The following is a 22,256-nucleotide window of genomic DNA, read 5'->3' on the forward strand; positions in this document are numbered from 1 at the left end:
GAGAGAAACCACTGAATTCTTGAATAGAATGCCAACGCCAGCCGATGAATCCAATACAAAGATGGGTTTTTTTTTTCAATTGAGTTTCGTTTCTTGGTAAGAACACAGAAGAATTCATTTATTATTGAAAATACAAAAAAAGTAGAATCAATTACTACTTCTTCTCCTCCGGCTTCTTCTCCTCTGGTTTCTTCTCCTCCGGTTTCTTCTCCTCTGGTTTTTTCTCCTCCGGTTTCTTCTCCTCCGGTTTCTTCTCCTCTGGTTTTTTCTCCTCTTTCTTCTCTTCCTTTGCGGGCCCCACCGACAATATATCGACCTTCCCCACTTTCTTCAATTTCTTCACCACCGCTACAGCATCCATTTCCCCTATCACTGTCAGCTTCTGACTGCTCAGATCAGCAGCAATAGAATCCACCCCTGTTTCAAAGAAAAGGAGTGCGTGTGAGAAAGACAAACAGAGAGTTTTTTTTTTTTAAGAAATAGAAGAATTAATTACCAAGGATATCAGCAGCTGCTTCTATGGCTTTCTGTTTGGTTTTCTCATCGGTCATGGTCAAGACTTTCAGCACTACCTTCTGTTATCATCAAAATAAAACCTCAGAATCAAATGATTAAAGAGAAAAAAAATAAAAATAAAATCCTCTTCAGTGTGTGTGTGTGTGTGTGTGTAGTACCTGAGCTGCCATGAGAGAAGAGGTGGGGAAGGATAAAACTCCTTTTTGTGCAAAGCGGAAAACAGCGAAATATTTTCCTTTATATATATTGGATTAAATGGAAAAGTAACGTAATTAGATAGCATTGTAAGGTTGAATTCTTCTTTTTTTTTGGGTTTGGCATTATTTAGAGCGGTCTTTTTCTGAAAATTGGTAGGATAGATTGCGTATTCATATTTTCCTAGTTTAGTATGAGAATATATCAGTTTACATTTTTTGCACAAAGTTAAAAATACTCTTCCGTCCTACTAAAATATACAACAGTCCTTTTTTTTTCTTATTCGTCATATAAAAATATACACTATTTTTTTCTTATCTATTTATAAGAATATACACTTTTTTAATTTTTAATTTTTTGTTTCTATAATAAGATGGGATATTAAAACTCATGTTCAATAAAAAGCACATATTCTTGTAGGAGTGGAGAATAATTTCAATGGTCCATGTTTGAAAATTTGTAGTGAATGGCATGGTGCATGTGACACTCAGACTTGCATAAGTTATAGTATTTTATACTATTAAATTATCAGGTTTTGAAGTACATTTTTATATTTTTGTACTATTTTGTAGTATTATTTTGTGTTATCCCTCCACACAATTTGATTGGAGATTTATGTAAACAACATTCAATTCACGTATATAAATCCTTGTGGTTAAAATATCTACCAGAAGAATAATAAAAAGGAAAAAAACATGTCCTACAAGTTTCGAATTTTCTTAACTTCTTTTAGCTCAATTTCTATTTTGGAAAAAATCTCAAATATATTTCCTACTATTTGAAAAAAATGTGTTTCAGTCAGATTTATTCTTTTAACCATAAAAAGAACTACAAATATGGTATCGAAAAAATGACACTTTCACCTTGTGAGCACCCAAGATTATGACAATCACATTTTTTGTATAAAAAAATGCCCCAAAAATCATAAATTCAGATACGCTTTTTACCATCCCGCTCTTGAGGTCTGGAAGGTATAAGAGCATCCACAACGGTGGCGGAAGAGCCGGCGTCCGTCCGCGCCGCTGGCACGGCGCTGCTCGATGCATCGAGCAGCGCAGCGTCAGCGAGCAGGACACGTGGCGTTGGGCGATTGGGCAACGGCATAGCCGTTGCCTTTAAATGTTTTTTTAATTTAAAATCGGTTTTTAATTAAAAAACCGATTAAAAAAATCACTTCCCCAAAAAAATATATCCGTTTATTACCGTTTTTACACCTTTTATTTTTTTTTATTTTCCCCCCAAAAATACACACTTTCGTCTATAAATACCCCCACTTTCACACCCAAAAATTCACATCAAACTACACAATTCTCATCTTCATTCTCCAATATTCATTTTCATATTCATTCTCCCATATCCATTTTCATCTTCATTCTCTCATACCCTACAACATAACAATGTCCGGCCAAGGCGATGACTACCCTCCCTCTCACGGTTGGAACCCCGAATGGTTTGGTGGACAACCGTTTCTTAGTCCGAAAACAGAATATTCGGCCCCTCCTCAAACCCAAGATTCGGCCGTTCCGGGTGGCTACCGGCCATACCCTATCGACGACCAAGGTGCCTCCCAAGGGCGATACGGGTGGACACTGATTCGGCTGTTCCAGGTGGCTACCGGCCATACCCTACTGGCCATACCCTATTTGAGTAGTCTTCCTCGGGTAATATTAGCCAATAATTATGTAATTTTTAATTTTTAGTATTTTAATTATGTAATTTTTAATTTTTAGGATTTTAATTATGTCTTTTTTATTTTATTTGTAATTTGTAATATTTATTGTGGTTTTTAATGAATTTTAGTATTATAGAAATGTTTTTGTTTAATTGAATTTTAAATTAATTGTGCTCGTACTTGCGGAAGAGCACAGCTGTGGGTGTTGTCGTGCTCTTGCCAGAGAGCATGCAGAAAAAGTGGGGCCTGACCCACAACCGTGCCGTTGGCAAGAGCACAGTTGTGGATGCTCTAAATGACTTTTTTAGTCCGATTTGATATCAATCAAAGTAAGAAGTATGATCCCAAGATGAATTGATTGATGTTTTATCCAATCGATAATAAATTTGATCTATAACAAATTGAGTGATCAATTGAATTGAGTTCAATCCCAAATCGAATTGATGTTGAATTGATCCAGTTGAGATTAGTTTATTCAGATATAGTTGATAGTTTACTTAAACTAAGTATGATCTCCATCAATCAAATTGAGACTGAACTACCTGAAGATTGATTCAATTGTTTAGATTGGGGATTCAATGATCTAGATTTGATTAAGTTAAATCTCAATTGATCAAATTAGATACAGATGATCGAAGTTCGATTCAATTGATCAAGTTGAGGATTGATTGATCTACATCAAGTTGAGAGTGAAACTGAATTATGTTTTCCCATCTATCAAATATGGATTGCTGGTATTGCAATCATTATATTCCTAGACTATTGAATATTTTCTCCATATGTATATGTCTAATTTTTTATGAATAATTTTATTACTCTCATATTGGGCCGAAAAATAACTTCAGTACATCAGAATATTTCGGCTGGCCTTTACATGATTATTCGCCTAATAATTTTTTATCATTAAAATAACACAAAACAATATTCATATAACGAATGATAGAAAGCGTGTTCATATATAAAGAAAAGCGTCAGATAATTCCTCCTTCCTAAAACCCTTGTTTTCTAACATTTGCAGGGAGGGCTTCCCTAAAATCTATCTTTGCCTCTTCTCTGCGAAATCTTGAGAGAGATATGGTGAGTAAAAGGCAACAAATAGCGAGAAAACGGTACAAAGAAGCTCACCCGGAGCTTTTCCCGCCGCCGCCGCCGCCGGACCCAAGCAAAAAGAAAAAGAAGAAGAGCAATTTCAAGCGCAAAAGTTCTGACTCCACTAATCCAAACAAAGTCAGGAAATCATCCGGAAAGAAGCACCCGCTCAGAGTCGCCGGTATGAAGCCCGGTGAGAGCTGCTACATATGCAAAGCGCCCGACCACATTGCCAAGAATTGTCCCAAGAAATCTGAGTGGGAAAGGAACAAGGTCTCATTTTTATACCAATTCAGAGTTATATTCATGTTTTCTATTTTCTGCTGTCTGGTACTCTTATTGCTGCCTTTTTATTGCGGGATTATATTTAATGGATGAGCCTTTTGTTTGTGCATTGTTCTTTATTCTATTTTTATTTTCCTTTTTTATTGTTATTAATATTATTGTTGAAAATGAGTTCTGGCCTTCGTTGTGAAAAGAATAAAATGTGGGAGTTCAATTCGGTTTTGGTTTGTGTGTGTGAGAGAAGGTTTACTGATTTTTCTGTATGCTTGCATATAAGTTTGGAAAAACAGTTGTGGTTGTGCCTCATTTTTTTGTTGATTGAATTTTTTGACTCCATTTTAAATAAGGTATTGAAATTTTGAGTTTTCTGTTTGCTTGAGAAAGCATGAGCTAGTATTGATTTCACTTATCTTCTTGGATCATGTATGCAGATTTGTTTGTCTTGTCGGCAACGTGGCCACAGTCTTAAGAACTGCCCTAACCAGAATGAAGAGTCTACAGATAGGAAATTGTGTTACAATTGTGGAGAAATGGGACATTCTCTGGCTCACTGCACCCAACCTCTTCAAGATGGTATGCTTTTTAAGTATAGAATTTTGTAAGATGCATGTTCCATTATGCACCATCATTCCGTCGATAGCATTTTTGGCTATAGTTAAAATTTTAAAATATTCTGTTGATGAGGTAAGGCATTGCGTCAATGGGTCTCCATTAATATTTGATAATTGAAAAACACATGTTTAATTGTCTTCTTTGATTGAATAAGCTAATAATTTCAGGCTCTACCGCCATTGGTAACCCTTTTTTCTCATTATTTGATGACGTATTTGATTGAGCAGAAGCAGTAACTTGTTTCATTACCATGTAAAACGGCGCAATGTGTGCATAAGTTAGGTTGGGAGATCTCTCTTTCTCTGATCATAAATCACAATCCCCTTGATCCCTTTGTTTAATTTTTCTTTCACCTAAATAAAATCTGCTCCTGAAAAGGTAAGTTATGCTTCTTGTGAGTAATTAACGATGAGATACAAAAGTGCTAGCTTTCTGGTAAGGGAGAGAGTCTACAAGGGTTTGACTTTACTCCTCAAAATGAAAGACCGGCGATTGATATTCACATTCTATGTTTTTGTAGAGAAAACCTCGGTTGTCTCACAATATTACTCTCATCTGATTTACTTAAGTCTTTGACCATCAAATTAATTCAAGGAGCATGATTTGTTCTATTCATCCATTCTATTTCTGTGTAAATAATACCAATGGGGATGCTATCAAATTCAAGGCGGCAATGCTTTTGCATTTCTGTATTGTACTCATTTTGTTTACATACATTGGTTTATGCCATTGTTTTACTTTCTATCTTCCTAAGAGTGACGGTCAAATTGGATGCTCTGGAGAATGTAGAGGTTTCCCATGAATTTTATTAATAGCCTAGCCATGTTGTAGGACTGTGTTAGAATCATGTGAAGCAGGATGTGTTTTTATCAATTTTTAGTTTTTCCATGCATCTAAGTATTCAAACTTCGAATGACTTTCTTTGTTTCTAATTTGATTTATATGCTTGCATAAATCATGTATTGCATATAGCCATAACCTTTGAGTATTTCCCCTGTGAACCTTCTTGTCTCAATGCGTTTCACTGCTTCCTAATTGTGTAATTATGGATTCCGTAGCATAATATATTAATAAAAATTTTACATATTCTGAAACTCGTTGACTCTTGTGATCAAGGCGTTTGGGACATATTATGAGCTGTCTGTTTTGGTGTTGCAGGAGGAACAAAATATGCCAATTGTTTTATATGTAACGAAACCGGGCACTTGAGTAAAGATTGTCCAAAGAATACCCGTGGAATTTACCCAAAGGTAAACTATTAGTACAAAACTGAATGTGTTCATTTGGAGTCTCATACAACGAGTGATGCATTATGTTAGACCTGCATTCATTGATTGGGCTTTGTTAATAGAAACTAGTTTATTTCTTGTGTACTAAGTCAACGTGGATGGATATATATATGTGTACTAAACTCCTCGTAGATAAACACAGAAATTGAGTTTAGTAGTTGCGATTCTCTTGGCTGCTTGATTCATTTGTTCTCAGTTTAGTTGCATTTTTATGTTGTTTACGCTATACATCTCTAAACTGTAAATCATGGGGAAAAAGTGCATCAAAGCTCTAATTAACATGATAACCCCCCCCCCCCCCCCCATGCTTGGGGAAGTTCATATTCCTATCTATGCTGAGGGTTATTGTAAATATAAAACACACACACACACACACACAGGATACACACGCTTGGCTTCTCTGTAGCTGCCTGAAAAAACCATCATATGATATGTTGTCTGAATTTGCAGGGTGGGAGCTGTAAAATTTGTGGAGGTGTGACACATTTGGCAAGAGATTGTCCCACTAAACGCATCAGTATCCACAATGAAGCTGGTACGGCTGGTCAGTCATGTAAGTGGTGTCCACGTCTTTGTTCCTTTTGCTCCAAGTCTAATTATACACATTCCAAACTGAAAAGAATTAACTGTACTTCTGAAGATCATGCTATCAAATCTCTGCAAGAATATTATCCCTTCAATTCATTAATTCCTGAACACATATACTTCATGATAATGTCGATAACGAGTTTTGTATATAATGTTTTACTGGTGTGGCTAATCATGTGAAATGTGTTTGGCCTCTGTTAACTAATCAAGAAATACCCTTTGTATGTATACAAATGAAGCTTATGTAAGGCCTAACCGGATAACCAAGTTGTCGGGCGATGACCTTGAAGATGACTTTGTTCCTGTGGTTCCACTCGCTGGGAAAGACGAAGATGTGAAGACAAAGAAAAAGCAGGGAGCCAAAGTTGTTAATTTTGTTGGCTGATAAATTTTGATAAAAGTGTGGATGAATATTGAATTGTTTGCAACATTTCTGAACTATATAACCCCACTTCATACGTTAGTCTACTTCACACCAGGTGATTAATAGAGAATACAGTACAATTTTTGTTTTGTCAAGTGTCTCTATATCTACACCTTTTCATAGTATTTATTTCATTACTTTGCTGACAAATCTAGGAGTACATTTTATGATCTAAGACCATGTTTATTCATTAAAAAAAAGAGAACTAATACTACATGGTCTCTTTCTCTTTCCATCATTCAAATGAGACCCCATGGAACTAATACTACATGGTCTCTTTCTCTTTCCATCATTCGAATGAGACCCTATGGTTTCTCGGATGGGGATCCTCTGCTGTGGTGCCATTTGTCACTATCTTATTGGTTCATTTTTTTAATATTAACAAATTTAAAATATTTAAAAATGATCAAAATTTAGAAATATCCATCCTTTATAAATAGGGACTAAATTTGCTATTAGTCTTACACATTTACATGCAAAATATAGGGTGACATCAAACTTTAAGCTCAACAATTTATGAGAATAAGAAATAACATGTGGAGTACATCTGATTCTTATGATTATATTGTAAATATAAAAAGAGTGATAATAGGAGTGTTTTGAGATAGGAAAAGAAAGGGCATGTCTATGTTTAGGAGACAATCCTTGGCCATTCAATTCGTCTTTAAATTTATCTCTCTTATAAAATCACACCAATTTCCCATTTTTCTGATCTCCTTCTTTTCTTTTTTCACTTTTTGTTTGTTTTTTGCAGATCGGAAGACAAAATGGTACATCTCTTTCATTACATTCTGCATGCCTTATTTTCTTTTCATCCTGTAATTTTTGTTGTTTCTCTTTTTGGATGTATCAAATAATTGAAATGTATCAAAGTTGCCATTTGTTTTGAAATGGTAATATTACCTAGCTAGAGAAGCTGAGATTTGATAGATGTTGATGATTAGCGTTGCGATATTATTGAAATATGTGGGTGTGTTTTGTTTTAATAAAAATAGTTTGTGTTGTACGTATGTGTTATAGTTTGATAAAAATAATGAATGAATAGGCGAATTCGGCATCTGGAATGGCGATCGATGATGAGTGCAAGCTGAAATTCTTGGAGCTGAAGGCGAAGAGGAACTATCGGTTCATCACATTCAAGATCCTAGATTACCAAGTTGTGGTCGACCAGCTAGGCGGCCCTGATGAATCCTACGACGTCTTCATGTCCTCCCTCCCCTCCGATGAGTGTCGCTACGCAGTCTTCGATTTCGACTTCACAACCAATGAGAATTGCCAGAAGAGCAAGATCTTCTTCATTGCATGGTACCTACACCTAGCTCTACATAGTATAGTAGTACCACTACAAATCAAAACCATTTTACTAATTTTATTGTGATTCGCTTAGGTCGCCCGAAACCGCGGTTGTAAGGATGAAGATGGTCTACGCTAGCTCAAAAGATCGGTTCAAGAGAGAATTGGACGGGATTCAATACGAACTCCAAGCAACAGACGCTAGCGAGATGAGTTTCGACATAATAAAGTCGCGTGCCAACTAACACGCCTTTGCACTCATGTCTTTTTATTTCATCTACTACTTTTAGTTGTAATAATGTGCATGCTAGCTAGCTAGCTTTTCTACTGAATCATATATAGACGTAACATAAATAAGGGTGACTTGTCATAGCCACCCACTACTACTATTCTTACAATAAAAGAAATTGTTGATGGAATTGTTTGTATATTCTGTGTGTATGCCAGCCACATTACATAGTTGAGCAAACTAAAGAATACATAACTCCATATGATATAGTACTACTCAACAGTGACATAAAAATTTGCATATCACTGAAGTTGAATAAAACATTCATATTCTTCTTGTGATTTTGAATGAACACACAGCTTAGGCTCCAAATTTGGGGACCTTAGCAGTGGATATCTGTGCAAGGAAGTGCTCAGAAACAATCCTCCTCTGGATTTTCCCAGATGCAGTTTTCGGGAGAGAATCAGTGATGAAAACCTTCTTGGGAACCTTGAATGCTGCCAAATTTTTCTTGCAGAACTTGATCACCTCTTCCTCATCTACCTTCGACCCCTCCCTTGGAATGACCGCACAGTTAATCTGTGAACACCACCAACAAGTCAACACTACATCAATTGCCCTTAAAGATAATCAAAGGTTAAACTTTGGAGCTTTACCCAACACCTAAAAGATGACAATTGGTTACACACTTGCAAAAGGGTGATAAAACTGCATAAGGTGAAAAGGATGCTTTTCGGCTTGAAAACATAAAATATAGTAGAAGTTGGTTAATTATAACAAGTGGGTTGGTTACATCATACATGTCACAGATGGAGTCACATATGACATTAAAAAAAAGTAGCCATTGATTTACAAGTGTACGTTCACAAATTTAAGTTCCAATAGTCTCAAGACAGATTATACTACTTATTTGATGACCACAGAAACAACCAAAGATGTGAGTAAAATAAAAATGACTCCTTACCTCTTCACCATATTTGTCATCTGGGACACCAAACGCAACACCTTGAGCAATCTCAGGATGGGACAATAGGACTGCATCTACTTCAATTGGTGAAATCTTTTCCCCTGTGTAAACCAATCATCACAAAAAATTCATACTCCCAAGAAATCATACACTACTATATGAAAACGACAATATTTAATTTAACCAAGACTGCTGCTCATTTTTGGGACCGCTCATTATACAAAACAAAATCACAGTATGGATCCTAATCCAAAAAGGCCAAAACAATCAATGATTAGTATGAGAATCATAAAAGATTAGTTGGTACCTCCACGGTTGATCATTTCTTTGATTCTTCCAACAAGATGGAGATATCCATCTGAATCCAAGTATCCCAAATCCCCGGTGTGAAACCATCCAAACAAAAAAGCCGATTTATTGGCCTCAACATTGTTCTTGTAACCCTTGGTGACATTAGCCCCCCTTATGCAAACCTCTCCATGCGCATCAGGCGCTTGCACAACACCATTCTGGTCCAAAATAGCCATCTCCTGCCCCACGGGCTTCCCCACCGACCCGGCCTTGTGGGGCCCGTCCTCGGGCAGCGGATTCGACGTCATCAGATGCGTCGCTTCCGTCATCGCGTATGCCTCCAGCACCGGCGCGCCGAACGCCTCCTCCAGCCGAGCCAGTATCACAGGCGCCAGCGACGCGCTGCAGCTCCGGATGAACCGGAGCTTCGGATAAACCGGCTCGGGCTTGCTGAGGTGGCGGTCGAGCACGATCTGGTGGATCGTCGGCACGGCGGTGTACCACGTCGCGTTGTATCGTTTCATGTCGGTCCAGAAGGTCGACGCCGAGAACCTACCGGCGGCGGGGAGGGCCACCGCGGCGCCGGCGCCGAGCGAGCTGAGTAAGCCGGCTAACAAGCCGTGGACGTGGAACAGGGGAAGGACGATGACGGTGGAGTCGGATTCGGTTAATTTGTAGACCGATTTGATGTTTTGGACGGAGGAGAAGAGGTTGTGCTGAGTCAGCGGCACGCCTTTGGGCCGGCTGGTGGTGCCGGACGTGTGGAGGAACAGAGCCACGTCGGAGGGGTCGTTGATGAGTTCAGCGACCGAATCGGCGTCCACGTCGGATTGATTTGGTTTTGGAGACAGGATGATTTCCGATTCGCCGTGCGGCAGCGCGGCGGAGAGATGAGGAATGTTGAGCTTGGCGGCGGCGGCCTGCGCCTGCTCGTTGCCTTCCTCTGACGTGATCAGGAGCTTCGATTCCGAGTCCGACAAGTAGAAATCGAACTCGTCGAACGTGTAGGCAGAGTTGAGCGGCGCCGCCGTGGCTCGGGCGCGGATTACTGCCAGAAACATTATCACATACTGCAATCGAAACATAACAATTTTTAATTTTCAATAAAAGTAAAATCAGTCGAATTGACGAATCAGCGAATCGAGAATTGAATTGAATTGTACCTCGACAGTGTTGGGGAAGGTGAAGGCGACGACGTCGCCGGGATTGACGCCGGCGGCGAGGAGGTGAGCGGCGGCGCGATCGACGAGGTGATTGAGGCGTGCATGGGTGAGATCGAACTTGGCGGAGACGCTGAGGGCGCGGCGGGAGGGAAATTGAGCGGCGAGGTGGGTGAGCAAGGCGGTGAGGGTGGAGATGGACATTGTTGATTGTAGAAAAGGAAATGAGGAATAGGAGATAAGGACGATGGATGAATAATGAATTTGTGTATGGACATGGTGATTGATATATAGAGAGAACAGTGAAGAAGGGATGGCGGTTCCGATTTTGGTCGTATTTGGCGTGGAGGTGAAGGCGGAACTAGGGAAGGTATTACGAAATTATGTTCCCAGATTTCATCATTTCGTGCTCATAAATCTTGATTTTATTTTCAAATCTCTCAATATTTTTCAGTCAAAATTATTTTTGGGTGAATATCTCACGCGAAAGATCCACTTACCAAGATTAAATTTCATGATTAAATATGTATCATGTTTGGTTCGTAAGATTGAAGAACCCTTCAACTTAATCTTACATGGATAGTCTCATGACAATTAGTCATAGTCTCCCTCCTCGAACTAAAATAATTCCACAACTTAATCATAGATGGATAGTCTGATATTAGTAATGGCAACAGAACGCCGCCTTTATGTATTGTGATGGGTTTTATTTTGTTTAGTTATTCAATCTTCAATAGAGGGAATATTATTTCGTTTCGGGACGTTTACAAAATTAATTTGTACTACTATTTTAACATCAATGGATAAAATGCATGGAATTAAACGGTAACAATTGAAAAATCAAAATGTTACTCTCAGCAAGCTGATTCATAAATATGTCTCTCTTATATACTAGGAAAATTCATTACGTTTAATGTAATGACTTATTAGGATCCAACATTGACCAGAAAATACGTTGTAAAAGTAAAACCCATGTTTAGTTATGTCGTCAATTTGGATATTGTTTCTTTCTCGATATTATGTACTTTTTGTTTATCTGTTTTCATTTTCTTTCATTTTAGCAGGAGAGGTTAAGGGAGACCATTAACAATAAATGAAGTATTTGAAAATTTATCTTTCGACTTAGATTGAGGCTATCCGCACCGCAATATTGTCTCTTATCCGTCTGTTAACCGTCTCATCTCTTAACTATTCATAAGCCCCACTGTACTTTTCACTCCATCTCTTAACTAAGAGACAAAACCTACAACCCTCCATCTCTTATATCTCTCTTAACCATCTCATCCCTTAACTATTCATTCAATTTCATTTTTATTTTATTTCCAACAAATTCAATTAATAAAAACACACTTCATTAAATAAAATATAAATTACAACTTAAAATCCTAAAAAAATACATAATTAAATTCGTGGCAAAATAAATAAAATAAGACATAATTTAAAATACAATTTTATAGAAATTATAAAAACTACTCCGCCGGCGAATCATCCCCCGGAGGCGGAATACCAAGTTGTCCCGCCAGATACACAATGCGGGCATGATGGGCTTGAAATTGGGCAGGCGTCATGCGGGAAGTGTCCGCCATCGTGGCGGTGAAGTACATGGACATTGAGGAGGAGGGCGGCCCTTGGGAGCCTGCCTGGCTTAATTCGCCTCGGCCCCTCCTCCCTCTAGCCGCCTTCGCCGCCTTGGTCCCTTGCGGACGACGGCGCCCACAGGAGGACCCCCCCCGCATCGTCTGTCGTGCCCTCAACCTCCTGCAAGGCAACCTCTTGTGCGGCGCTGGCTGAACCGCCCCCACTAGACGAGTATTGGCCACCCGTCGTGTGCTTCATGCGCTTCGAGGTCAAGCCCGTGCAGGACTGGACACCGCCGGCCCACCTTGCCTCGTCTTTGATGACCTCCCAAACATCGACATGTTTGAAATCTTTGCCGGTGTTATCGAAATAGACTCGCAAAGCCGATCTCAGAATGTTGGCTCCTATGGCTCCGCTTTGGTAAAGAGCCGCTTCAGTGTTGTAGATGCCGCAGAATTTTTTGACCTCTCTGTCGACTCGGTCAAAGTGAGCGCGGAGCATCTTCAATGTGCGGCGGCGGGACCCTTCGGCTTAATCTAGTTGTAGGCCTCGGTGACCTATTCCCAGAAGCACTTCCGGGTTTGTTGATTCCCGACGATGGGATCGTACGAGACGCGGATCCAGGCGTTGTACACAGCCATCGTGTCCTTGCGGCTGTACGGAAGCCGGCCTACATCCTCCTCCTCGACCACCTCCGCCTCTTCCTCCATGGCATCGAATGCCCTGGAGCTTCCACCGCCTCGTCCTCCTTCCGGAGTGGGTTCATCCGGATAATCCTCCTTAATTTGGGATAATCCCTGCGAATACCTCGGGGCGGAGGGACGAGCTTATGCATCCATATCAAAATGGAGTGGTTGGTACCCCACCGGCGTCGACGAGCCTTGGGTGCTCGGCGTCGACGAACCGGAACCCGAACCACCCAATACATTGTACATGCCCCCCAGTTGCCAAACGAGTTGATGTCAAACCCGCCGGAGCCGCCACTGCCAGAGTTTCCGTCGCCGGACATTTTGTGATGAAAATTGGAGAGGTTAGATGAAAATTGGAGAGAAAATGGAGATGATTTGAAAAGAATATATGTGTGTTTGTGTGCGTAATGAGGATGAAATAGGAGTATTTATAGAGTAAAAAAAAAGAAAAAACAGTCGAAAACGGTAATATTACCGTTGATTTTTTATTTTTATTATATTTTTTTAATTCGATTTTTTTTTTTAAAAAAAATGATTCATTGCATCAGCGTGACGAAGCCCACTTGCGGGCCGGCGAGTGGGCGTCACGCGTGGCGAGACGGCTCGCCATCCGTCTCGGTGGGACGGGCATCTCGTCGGGATGGTGACGAGACGGGACGCTGCAACGCGTCCCGCGTCCGTTTCGTCTCGGAGGGACGAGATAAGAGACACCCGCGAGATGTATTGCGGGTGCTCTGAGAGTTCAAGTTACTAAGAGCACCCGCAATGCATCTCGCGGGTGTCTCTTATCTCGTCCCTCCGAGACGAGACGGACGCGGGACGCGTTGCAGCGTCCCGTCTCGTCACTATCCCGCCGAGACGCCCGTCCCACCGAGACGGATGACGAGCCGTCTCGCCACACGCCCGCGCGACGTGGCGCGCGCTGGAGCCTCGCGTGACGCCAACTCGTCGGCCCGCGAGTGGGCTTCATCACGCTGACGCAATAAATCATTTTTTTTAAATTTTTTTTGAATTTAATAAAAAAATATATAATAAAAAATCAAACAGTAATATTACCGTTTTTTCGACCGTTTTTTCTTTTTTTTAATTTTATTTTTTTACTCTATAAATACTCATATTTCATCCTCATTACACACACAAGCACACATCTATTTTTCCCAAATCATCTCCATTTCCTCTCCAATTTTTATTACAAAATGTCCGGTGACGGAAACTCTGGCGATGGCGGTTCCGGCGAGTTTGACATCAACGCGTTTGGCGACTGGGGGGCATGTACAATGTATTGGGTGGTTCGGGTTCCGGTTCGTCGACGCCGGGCACCCAAGGCTCGTCGACGCCGGCGGGGTACCAACCACCCCATTTTGATGTGGATGCATACGCTCGTCCCTCCGCCCCGAGGTATTCGCAGGGATTATTCCAAATTAGGGATGATTATCCGGATGAACCCACTCCGGAAGGAGGACGAGGTGGTGGAAGCTCCAGGGCATTCGACGCCGTGGAGGAAGAGGCGAAGGCGGCCGAGGAGGAGGAGGATGTAAGTCGGCATCCGTACAGCCGCAAGGACACGATGGTTGTGTACAACGCCTGGATCAACCTCTCGTACGATCCCATCGTCGGGAATCAACAAACCCGGAAGTGCTTCTGGGAAAAGGTCACCGAGGCCTACAACGAGATTAAGCCGAAGGGGTCCCACCGCCGCACATTGAAGATGTTCCGCGCTCACTTTGACCGAATCGACAGAGAGGTCAAAAAATTCTGCGGCATCTACAAGACTGAGGCGACTCATTACCAAAGCGGAGCTACGGGAGCTTGAGGGCACGACAGACGATGCAGGGGGTCCTCCTGTGGGCGCCGTCGTCCGCAAGGGACCAAGGCGGCGAAGGCGGCTAGAGGGAGGAGGGGCCGAGGCGAATTAAGCCAGGCAGACTCCCAAGGGCCGCCCTCCTCCTCAATGTCCATGTACTTCATTGCCACGATGGCGGACACTTCCCGCATGACGTCTGCCCAATTTCAAGCCCATCATGCCCGCATTGTGTATCTGGCGGGACAACTTGGTATTCCGCCTCCGGGGGATGATTCGCCGGATGAGTAGTTTTTATAATTTCTATAAAATTGTATTTTAAATTATGTCTTTTTTTATTTATTTTGCCACGAATTTAATTATGTATTTTTTTATGATTTTAAGTTGTAATTTAGATTTTATTTAATGAAGTGTGTTTTTATTAATTGAATTTGTTGGAAATAAAAATAAAAATGAAATTGAATGAATAGTTAAGGGATGAGATGGTTAAGAGAGATATAAGAGATGGAGGGTTGTAGGTTCTGTCTCTTACTTAAGAGATGGAGTGAAAAGTACAGTGGAGCCCATGAATAGTTAAGAGATGAGACGGTTAAGAGACGGATAAGAGACAGCGTTGCGGATGACCTAAAGAGATAGTAGTTGATAAATTATTACTAATCCTCTTAAGAAAGGGTATAAATATGAATTAGTTACTTATGTTTTTTTTTCTTTTTTCTACTAATTATATCTAGTAAACTATGAAAAAGTTTTTTTTTACAATGAAACTTTTATATTTCAGGTACCTCATAAAAATAAATATAATAGAGGTCTCTGTAATGTTTCAGCTAGAGCTGGGATAAAATATCGAAATACCGGTCTTATCGTACCGAAAAAATACCGATAATACAGAATTTTTGGTATACTGTATTTTCAGTACAATATGATACCTAATGGTATGAATTTTCATATACCGCGGTATACCACTGCATACCGAAATTCGGTATATACAGTAAAATATAAATATAATTATATACAAAATATAATTTTATGTAATTTTAAATTATAAAATCGGCTGTGAAATACAAATATAATTATGAATAAAATATATTTAATTCATGTTTTAAATTATATAATATAAATAATATTCTAAAAACTCAAATTATCTATTTTCATTGATGTTGAAAGTAAGTATACCGCAAAAGTACGGTATACCGAACTTTGGTACGATATACGAAAATGAGGTATGGTATGGTAAGAGAATTCGTCATACCGAAAATATTGGTAAGATAAAGATATGATTTTTTCACGTACCGATTTTACTATAAGGTATACGGTATGGTGGTTTCGGTAAGGTATACCGTAACTATCCACCCCTAGTTTGAGCTACTGTTTTACTACTATTTTCAGATTTTTTTTACCAATTTCCCTCTTTTATTTCTGCCGTATTTTGATTCTCTATGATCTTACTGATCATACTTTATACTACTACTATATGATTTCTTTCTCCTCTGTTTTCTCTATTTTATAATCTAATTTATCTCTCCTCATTTATTCAATGCATCCATCATTTATTTGGATCCCTTTTGTCTTTGTCATTAATATATCAACAAAATCAGTCTTATTTAAATATCTTATCATACATTGATAATCTTATAATGCGACATTAAATATATATTGCGATCAAATATAAAATACTTCATCCGTCCCACAAGAATATACACTCTTTCCTTTTTAGTCCGTCCACAAAAATATGCACTTTCTAATTTTGAAAAGTTTTTTCTATTTAATGAGGTGAGATCCATTTTCAACTAACAATACTTTAATTACTTTTTCTCTTTATCTCTTTCTTACTTTACCAATTTTCCATTAAAATCTATGTCGAACCAAAGTGTATATTCTTTGGGGACAGATGGAGTATGAAATGTATAAAGTCCATTATATTTGTATATCAATATACTTCATCCGTCTCATTCAAATTGTCCACGTTTCGTTTGTCTCATTCAAAATGTTCACTTTTTATATTTACAATTAAATATCTCTCTCATCCCTCCTTATTAAAATATCCAATTACTTTTTCCACTCTACTTTATCACAAACAACTATTCCAACTAAAGCTTCATACTAATCAAAATGTGGTCATCTTAAGTGGGACGAAGCAGATAATAATTTATTGATATTTTATACAACCACGCCAGTAATAAACACATGCACATAATATTTTAAATCATCAGCAGAGAATAGTCATTTTATCATTAGTACTCCAGAACCATGCAACATAAAACAATGTCAATATACTATACCCTCTTGTCTCTATTTTTTATTTTAGTTTATCCTTTAAAATTATACTCTTTTTATTTAGGAATTTCTTTTTTCTTTAATGGAATGAGATTTATTCCTACTAACCATATTTTAATCACTATTTCTTTATATTTTTCTCTTATTTTATAATTATGCATTAAAACTTGAGTTTCTTCAAAAATTCATTTCTAAGGAATTAATAGAATATTAAAAATATCAATAAAATGACATAGATATGTCAATACATTAACACATGATTTTGATCAAAACAAGAATGACTTTAAATAAAGAAATACATGCCTAATGTGACCCTTAGGATTTAGCGAGATCATCTTGAGATTAAAAGATCTAATGGCTCAATTAATTCCCTAAATCTTATTATTTTATTCACTAAAATTCCAATAAGGTTACTAATGTCATTAGCTACATCTAGTTCCAATTAATATGCGTGAATTATGAGTTAATATTCCTCAACTTCATTTCCTTCGTATCTTCATCTTCTTCAACCGATGTACCATCAATCTTCCATTATATTTTTTCCACGAAGATTTATTATTTGTGATAAGTAGTTTCCAGAATATTCGATTTGTTAATATCCAGAATGAATCTCTCGCCGCATCTGTCTGTATCCTTCATCGGTAATTTTTTCTCCGGATCCAATATAACTGTAAGTTAATACTCCGTACCATTGCTCTCTCATCTCCTTATTCACTTCATCAGTTTGTTATCATTTTTGTAATCTATAAATTCAGTTTCGTAATTTTCATCGATTTTATTTCATGATTTGATAACTTTCATTTGTCGGTTTTTTTCTAACATAGATTTTTGTACCTTCTTTTTGCTAGATCCAATATATACTATAAGTTCATCTCATTTTTTCAATTCAACCGGCGGTTAATATATAACTCAGAGTTTTAGTTTCTGAATTTTCATTGATTTTGTTTAATGTTTTGATTACAAAATCTGTTGTTTATGATTTTAATTAATTTTATAGGTTATTGAGAATACAGGTTATTGAGAATACAGGTTATGATTTTAATTAATTTTATATTACGTTAGTATGATTAATTTTCGTAGTCAGTCCGCATAATTTCTTCAGAACAGTTTCTGTGACTGTAATTTTGTTGTTATGCTCCGATTCTTAATTAGTCAGTGTTCATGAATGTTTTCAAAGATACTATGTATGACTTAACTATGGGTTTAGTATGACATATAATTGTTATGACCTCAGTCCGCATTTAGCATGACCTAATGTTATGAACACTTATTTGTGTACTTGTTTTTTTAAAACTTTTAGTACTGTTACAACCCTGCCTTATTAATAGTATTATTATGACATGATTTCGTATGACCTTAATTCGCACTGAGCATGACATACCTTTATTAGCACTTTTTTTTCAACTTTTAGTACTGTTACAACCATGACTTATTAATAGTATTATTATGACATGATTTCGTATGACCTTAACTCGCACTAAGCATGACCTACCGTTATTATCACTTATTAGAAACTAATTGAGGAATTTTATGGGGCAGAGGCACCCCAGGAAGTGGTTGTTCAACCACCTGAAGTCGTCGGCACGAAGGGATCTGGTAGTAGACTCCCCTCAAGAGTGGAGAAGGCTTTGAAGCTTAAGAGCAAGCCTTTGCGGCAATGCAAGAAATGTCAGGAGTGGGGTCACCACGATTCAAGGAATTGCGACAAATTCAAAGAGAAAGAAAAGCGACGGTCTAGAAGAAATTCTGAAGTTTGATACCATGTATTCTTTTTTTGAAGTAACGTCAGTTTATTTTTATTTTTTTTGGGACTCCATTTTATTTGCAATGTCAGGTTGTTTGAAATTACTCAGTTCGTTCAGTTTTGTATGAGGCATTCTGATACTCAGTAGTTTTATGCCATGATTAGAATATTGGGTTATTATGACCCAATTTACCAATACGTTTCCATGGCTCAAATATTCGTTTATTATGACCCAAAAGAACTGATGATGTTTAGGTTGTTGTTTGTGCATTCTGCGTTCGTAATACTTTTGTGTTTATTTTGATATGATAAAAACATGAGAATAATTGTGTATTTTACTTCAGTTTGTTTGATATGAACATTTCGATCAGAATCGTATAAGACATTCTGGTACTCAGTAATTTTATGTCATGACTCGAATGTTGGTTTATTATTATGGCACAAATGAACCATACAATGCTATGACTCATATATTCATTTATTATGACCCAATGTATTGAGTAATTATCATCACACGGTATTTCGTCTGCAGGAAACAAGAGTAAAGCATTACAAGGTGTTTCAGAGTGCAGTTTTACTCAAACTACTAATTTTTTTATTCAAAAGTCCAATTTTACGTCATTTTAAGTGCAATTTTCAGTTAAATGACTGAAAAATAGATGGAGAAATGAATAGGTGTACTTTGGGTCATTGTTGTTATATTGTTGGGTCATATCATCGTACATTTAGTCTTTAAATTTGAAAATATCAGCATAATAATTGTACATACGACGTTTTGACTGCTCTGTTTTTTTACTAATTGGTACAATGCAACATCAGTTGGATTACTAGTACATAGAGACTCCAAAAATTAATACATATGAAATAATATACAATAACAATAACATCAAGCTGACATATATAAAACATGGTCCACAAAACGAGAATTACAAGGTCTAAACATCGTTTAATTAAAATAGGGTAATCTATAAAGAAATGGGCAACAATTTTCAGTACTTTTAGGTATGACATAACTATAGATTAAGATCTGTAGTTTGCTATCATCTTTTCTACGTTGATCTTTGTTTTCTTGTTCTCCTTTGCATAGTGTTTTGATGCCGCCTCTTTATTCAATAATGCGCTATGATTATTTCTTACCACCATCAACACACAATTGTATTTAGCTCTTAGATACTGAAGCACACCTTTGTTTTTAGTCGATAGTCCACAATTCCATTGACCCTCTCTTTCACCCATGTAGACTTCAAGGTGTCTGAGCAAATAAACACCGCTGTCATCAATATTACCTGTCGTTCTCCAACTCATCTTCAACCTCTGAATAGGTACGTTGATCACTGTTTTACATTGATTGTGGCAACCTATCATGGTTAAAAATATGAGTTTTTTCCATAGCCTGTTTCCCATATGTCTCATATTATGAAAGCATATCTCATACTAATTCATGAGTTCTTCAAAAGCAGAGGTACATAAGGTAAATACATATAACTTTAACCTTGTTAAAATGACAACAAGCTCAACATACTACAACATGTTCCCACTTAATTATGAATTAAAAATTATATTCCAAAGTGTCAAACGAATCAATTCAAATGTACAACCTTTTTCAGCATTGTTTACGCTCGCTGCCGGTTCCGTCCCTTTCCTAGTTGCCTCCAAATTCCCTGCATAAAAACGAGGTTAATATTGCGGCATACTCGTCATTAAACAACAATTGTGTAGTTGAGATACAATCACAATCATATCAAGTTATGATTAACCTGGTTTTGGGTCATGGATACCAAATCCAGAAAACAGAGGTACAAAAGGTAAATACAAATATGTTTAACCTGGTTTTGGGTCATGGATACCAAATCCAGAAGTATTTAGAGATGAACTTTTAAATATTGATTATGAAAAAACCCACGAACAAAAAACAGAGTGCCCAAAAACAATTAAAACTTCATTCCTTCAAATAAAAACCCAGACAATGTAGTCGACATACCTTAGGTTTTGGTTATGCCTTCTTCTTCTCAGTAATTCGTTGATACACTAGGTTACAACCAACCAAATGAAGTGAAATTTGGGTCAGCTTTGAGTTGAGTTGAGTTGAGGTCAAATTGTATACAAAAACTTACAAACCTTTTCTGTCATGTGTCGCGGTTCCAGACGATCTTGTGTCCACCATGGTTGAAGAAGACGCTCCACAAATCATGCTCGTCAAGTAGAGGTTTGAAGTCGATTTTGTAGGTTTTAGTCGATTCCTTCTTCGCCGATAATGTAGGTAGGTTTTTTAGTCGATTTGGGAGCTTTTTAGTCGACTTTGTAGGTTTTGAGGAATTTGTGATGAATTTTTGGTGAGAGAGAGGAATTGAAGGGCGCGGGAACCGAATAATCAACTTAATAGCGTGTGGAGTAATGATCCCAATTTATCCGCTCTTAAAAATGGAAGGACGGTTCATTATCTTTTCTATTCCTAAATTACCCTTATCATGACACAAATCGTTCTTATTATGACCCACAGAAAACGTTTAACAATCCAGATCGTAACCATTCATCTCCAGATCTAACGGTCCATATATAGTCTGTATTTCTATACTTAGGGACTTCTTTTGATAGATGAAAACCCATTAACATAACATACACGAACGTCTTAATATCAATTGACCACCAAGAAAAAACAAACCATATGAGAATTCAAGGTAACACTAATATTATTCCATGTCAAAAAATGAAGAATATAACTTGGGTAGTCAGCTTGGGATTTGAACCCACGCCCTTTCGGACCAGAGCCTAAATCTGGCACCCTAGACCACCCGACCAAACTGTCCTTATTAGGAATACTTGATTAACATAATCATCTACTTTAGAGCACCCACAACCGTGCTCTTGCCAGCGGCACGGTTGTGGGCCCGGGCGGTACTATTCATGCCTGCTCTCTGGCAAGAGCACAACACCCACAAATGTGCTCTTCCGCAAGGACGAGCACAATTAATATAAAATTCAATTACACAAAAACATTTTCATAATACTAAAATTCATTAAAAAAACCACAATAAAAATTACAAATTACAAATAAAATAAAAAGACATAATTAAAATCCTAAAAATTAAAAATTACATAATTAAAATACTAAAAATTAAAAATTACATAATTAAACTCCTAAAAATTAAAAATTACATAATTATTGGCTAATATTAAAAATTACATAATTAAACTCCAACCGTGGGAGCCGCTTGGGTTGTTGTCGTGACCGGACATAGTGGTGTTGTAGGGTGTGAGAGGAAGATGAAAATGGATATGAGAGATTGAAGATGAGAATGGAGATGAGAGAATGATGATGAGAATTGTGTAGTGAAAGTGTGAATTTTTGGGAGTGAAATTGAGGGTATTTATAGATGAAAGTGTGTATTTTTGGGGAAAAAAATGAAAAAAAAAATAAAAAGGTGTAAAAAACGGATATATTTTTTTGGGGAAGTGAAATTTTTTTTTTATTTTTTATCGGTTTTTTAATTAAAAAAACGATTTTTTAAAAAAAAAATAAAAAAATTTTAAACTCAACGGCTATGCCGTTGACGAATGGG

General features: G+C 37.8%; 3 protein-coding genes across 3 annotated transcripts; 1 reads left to right on the forward strand and 2 right to left on the reverse strand.

Annotated features, from left to right (window-relative positions):
* LOC121751324 (heavy metal-associated isoprenylated plant protein 39) lies at positions 1-830 on the reverse strand. Its single transcript, XM_042146046.1, has 3 exons — positions 675-830; positions 497-575; positions 1-417 (listed from the first exon to the last, which is right to left on the reverse strand). The coding sequence occupies exons 1-3, from the start codon at positions 684-686 to the stop codon at positions 155-157; spliced, it is 354 nt and encodes a 117-aa protein (XP_042001980.1). The 5' UTR covers positions 687-830; the 3' UTR covers positions 1-154.
* A 2,536-nt stretch (positions 831-3,366) lies between these two features.
* On the forward strand, positions 3,367-8,391 carry LOC121751325 (uncharacterized protein C683.02c-like). The gene is made up of 7 exons (XM_042146047.1): positions 3,367-3,745; positions 4,189-4,330; positions 5,528-5,619; positions 6,109-6,211; positions 6,486-6,610; positions 7,716-7,975; positions 8,058-8,391. The coding sequence occupies exons 1-7, from the start codon at positions 3,458-3,460 to the stop codon at positions 8,206-8,208; spliced, it is 1,161 nt and encodes a 386-aa protein (XP_042001981.1). The 5' UTR covers positions 3,367-3,457; the 3' UTR covers positions 8,209-8,391.
* Positions 8,374-10,993, reverse strand: LOC121751323 (probable CoA ligase CCL9). Its single transcript, XM_042146044.1, has 4 exons — positions 10,614-10,993; positions 9,467-10,520; positions 9,157-9,260; positions 8,374-8,771 (listed from the first exon to the last, which is right to left on the reverse strand). Exons 1-4 carry the CDS (start codon positions 10,812-10,814, stop codon positions 8,553-8,555), a joined length of 1,578 nt encoding a protein of 525 aa, XP_042001978.1. The 5' UTR covers positions 10,815-10,993; the 3' UTR covers positions 8,374-8,552.
* Between the last annotated feature and the right edge of the window lie 11,263 nt (positions 10,994-22,256).

This window comes from Salvia splendens, chromosome 10 (genome assembly GCF_004379255.2).
Source record: "Salvia splendens isolate huo1 chromosome 10, SspV2, whole genome shotgun sequence".
Taxonomy (NCBI): domain Eukaryota; kingdom Viridiplantae; phylum Streptophyta; class Magnoliopsida; order Lamiales; family Lamiaceae; genus Salvia; species Salvia splendens.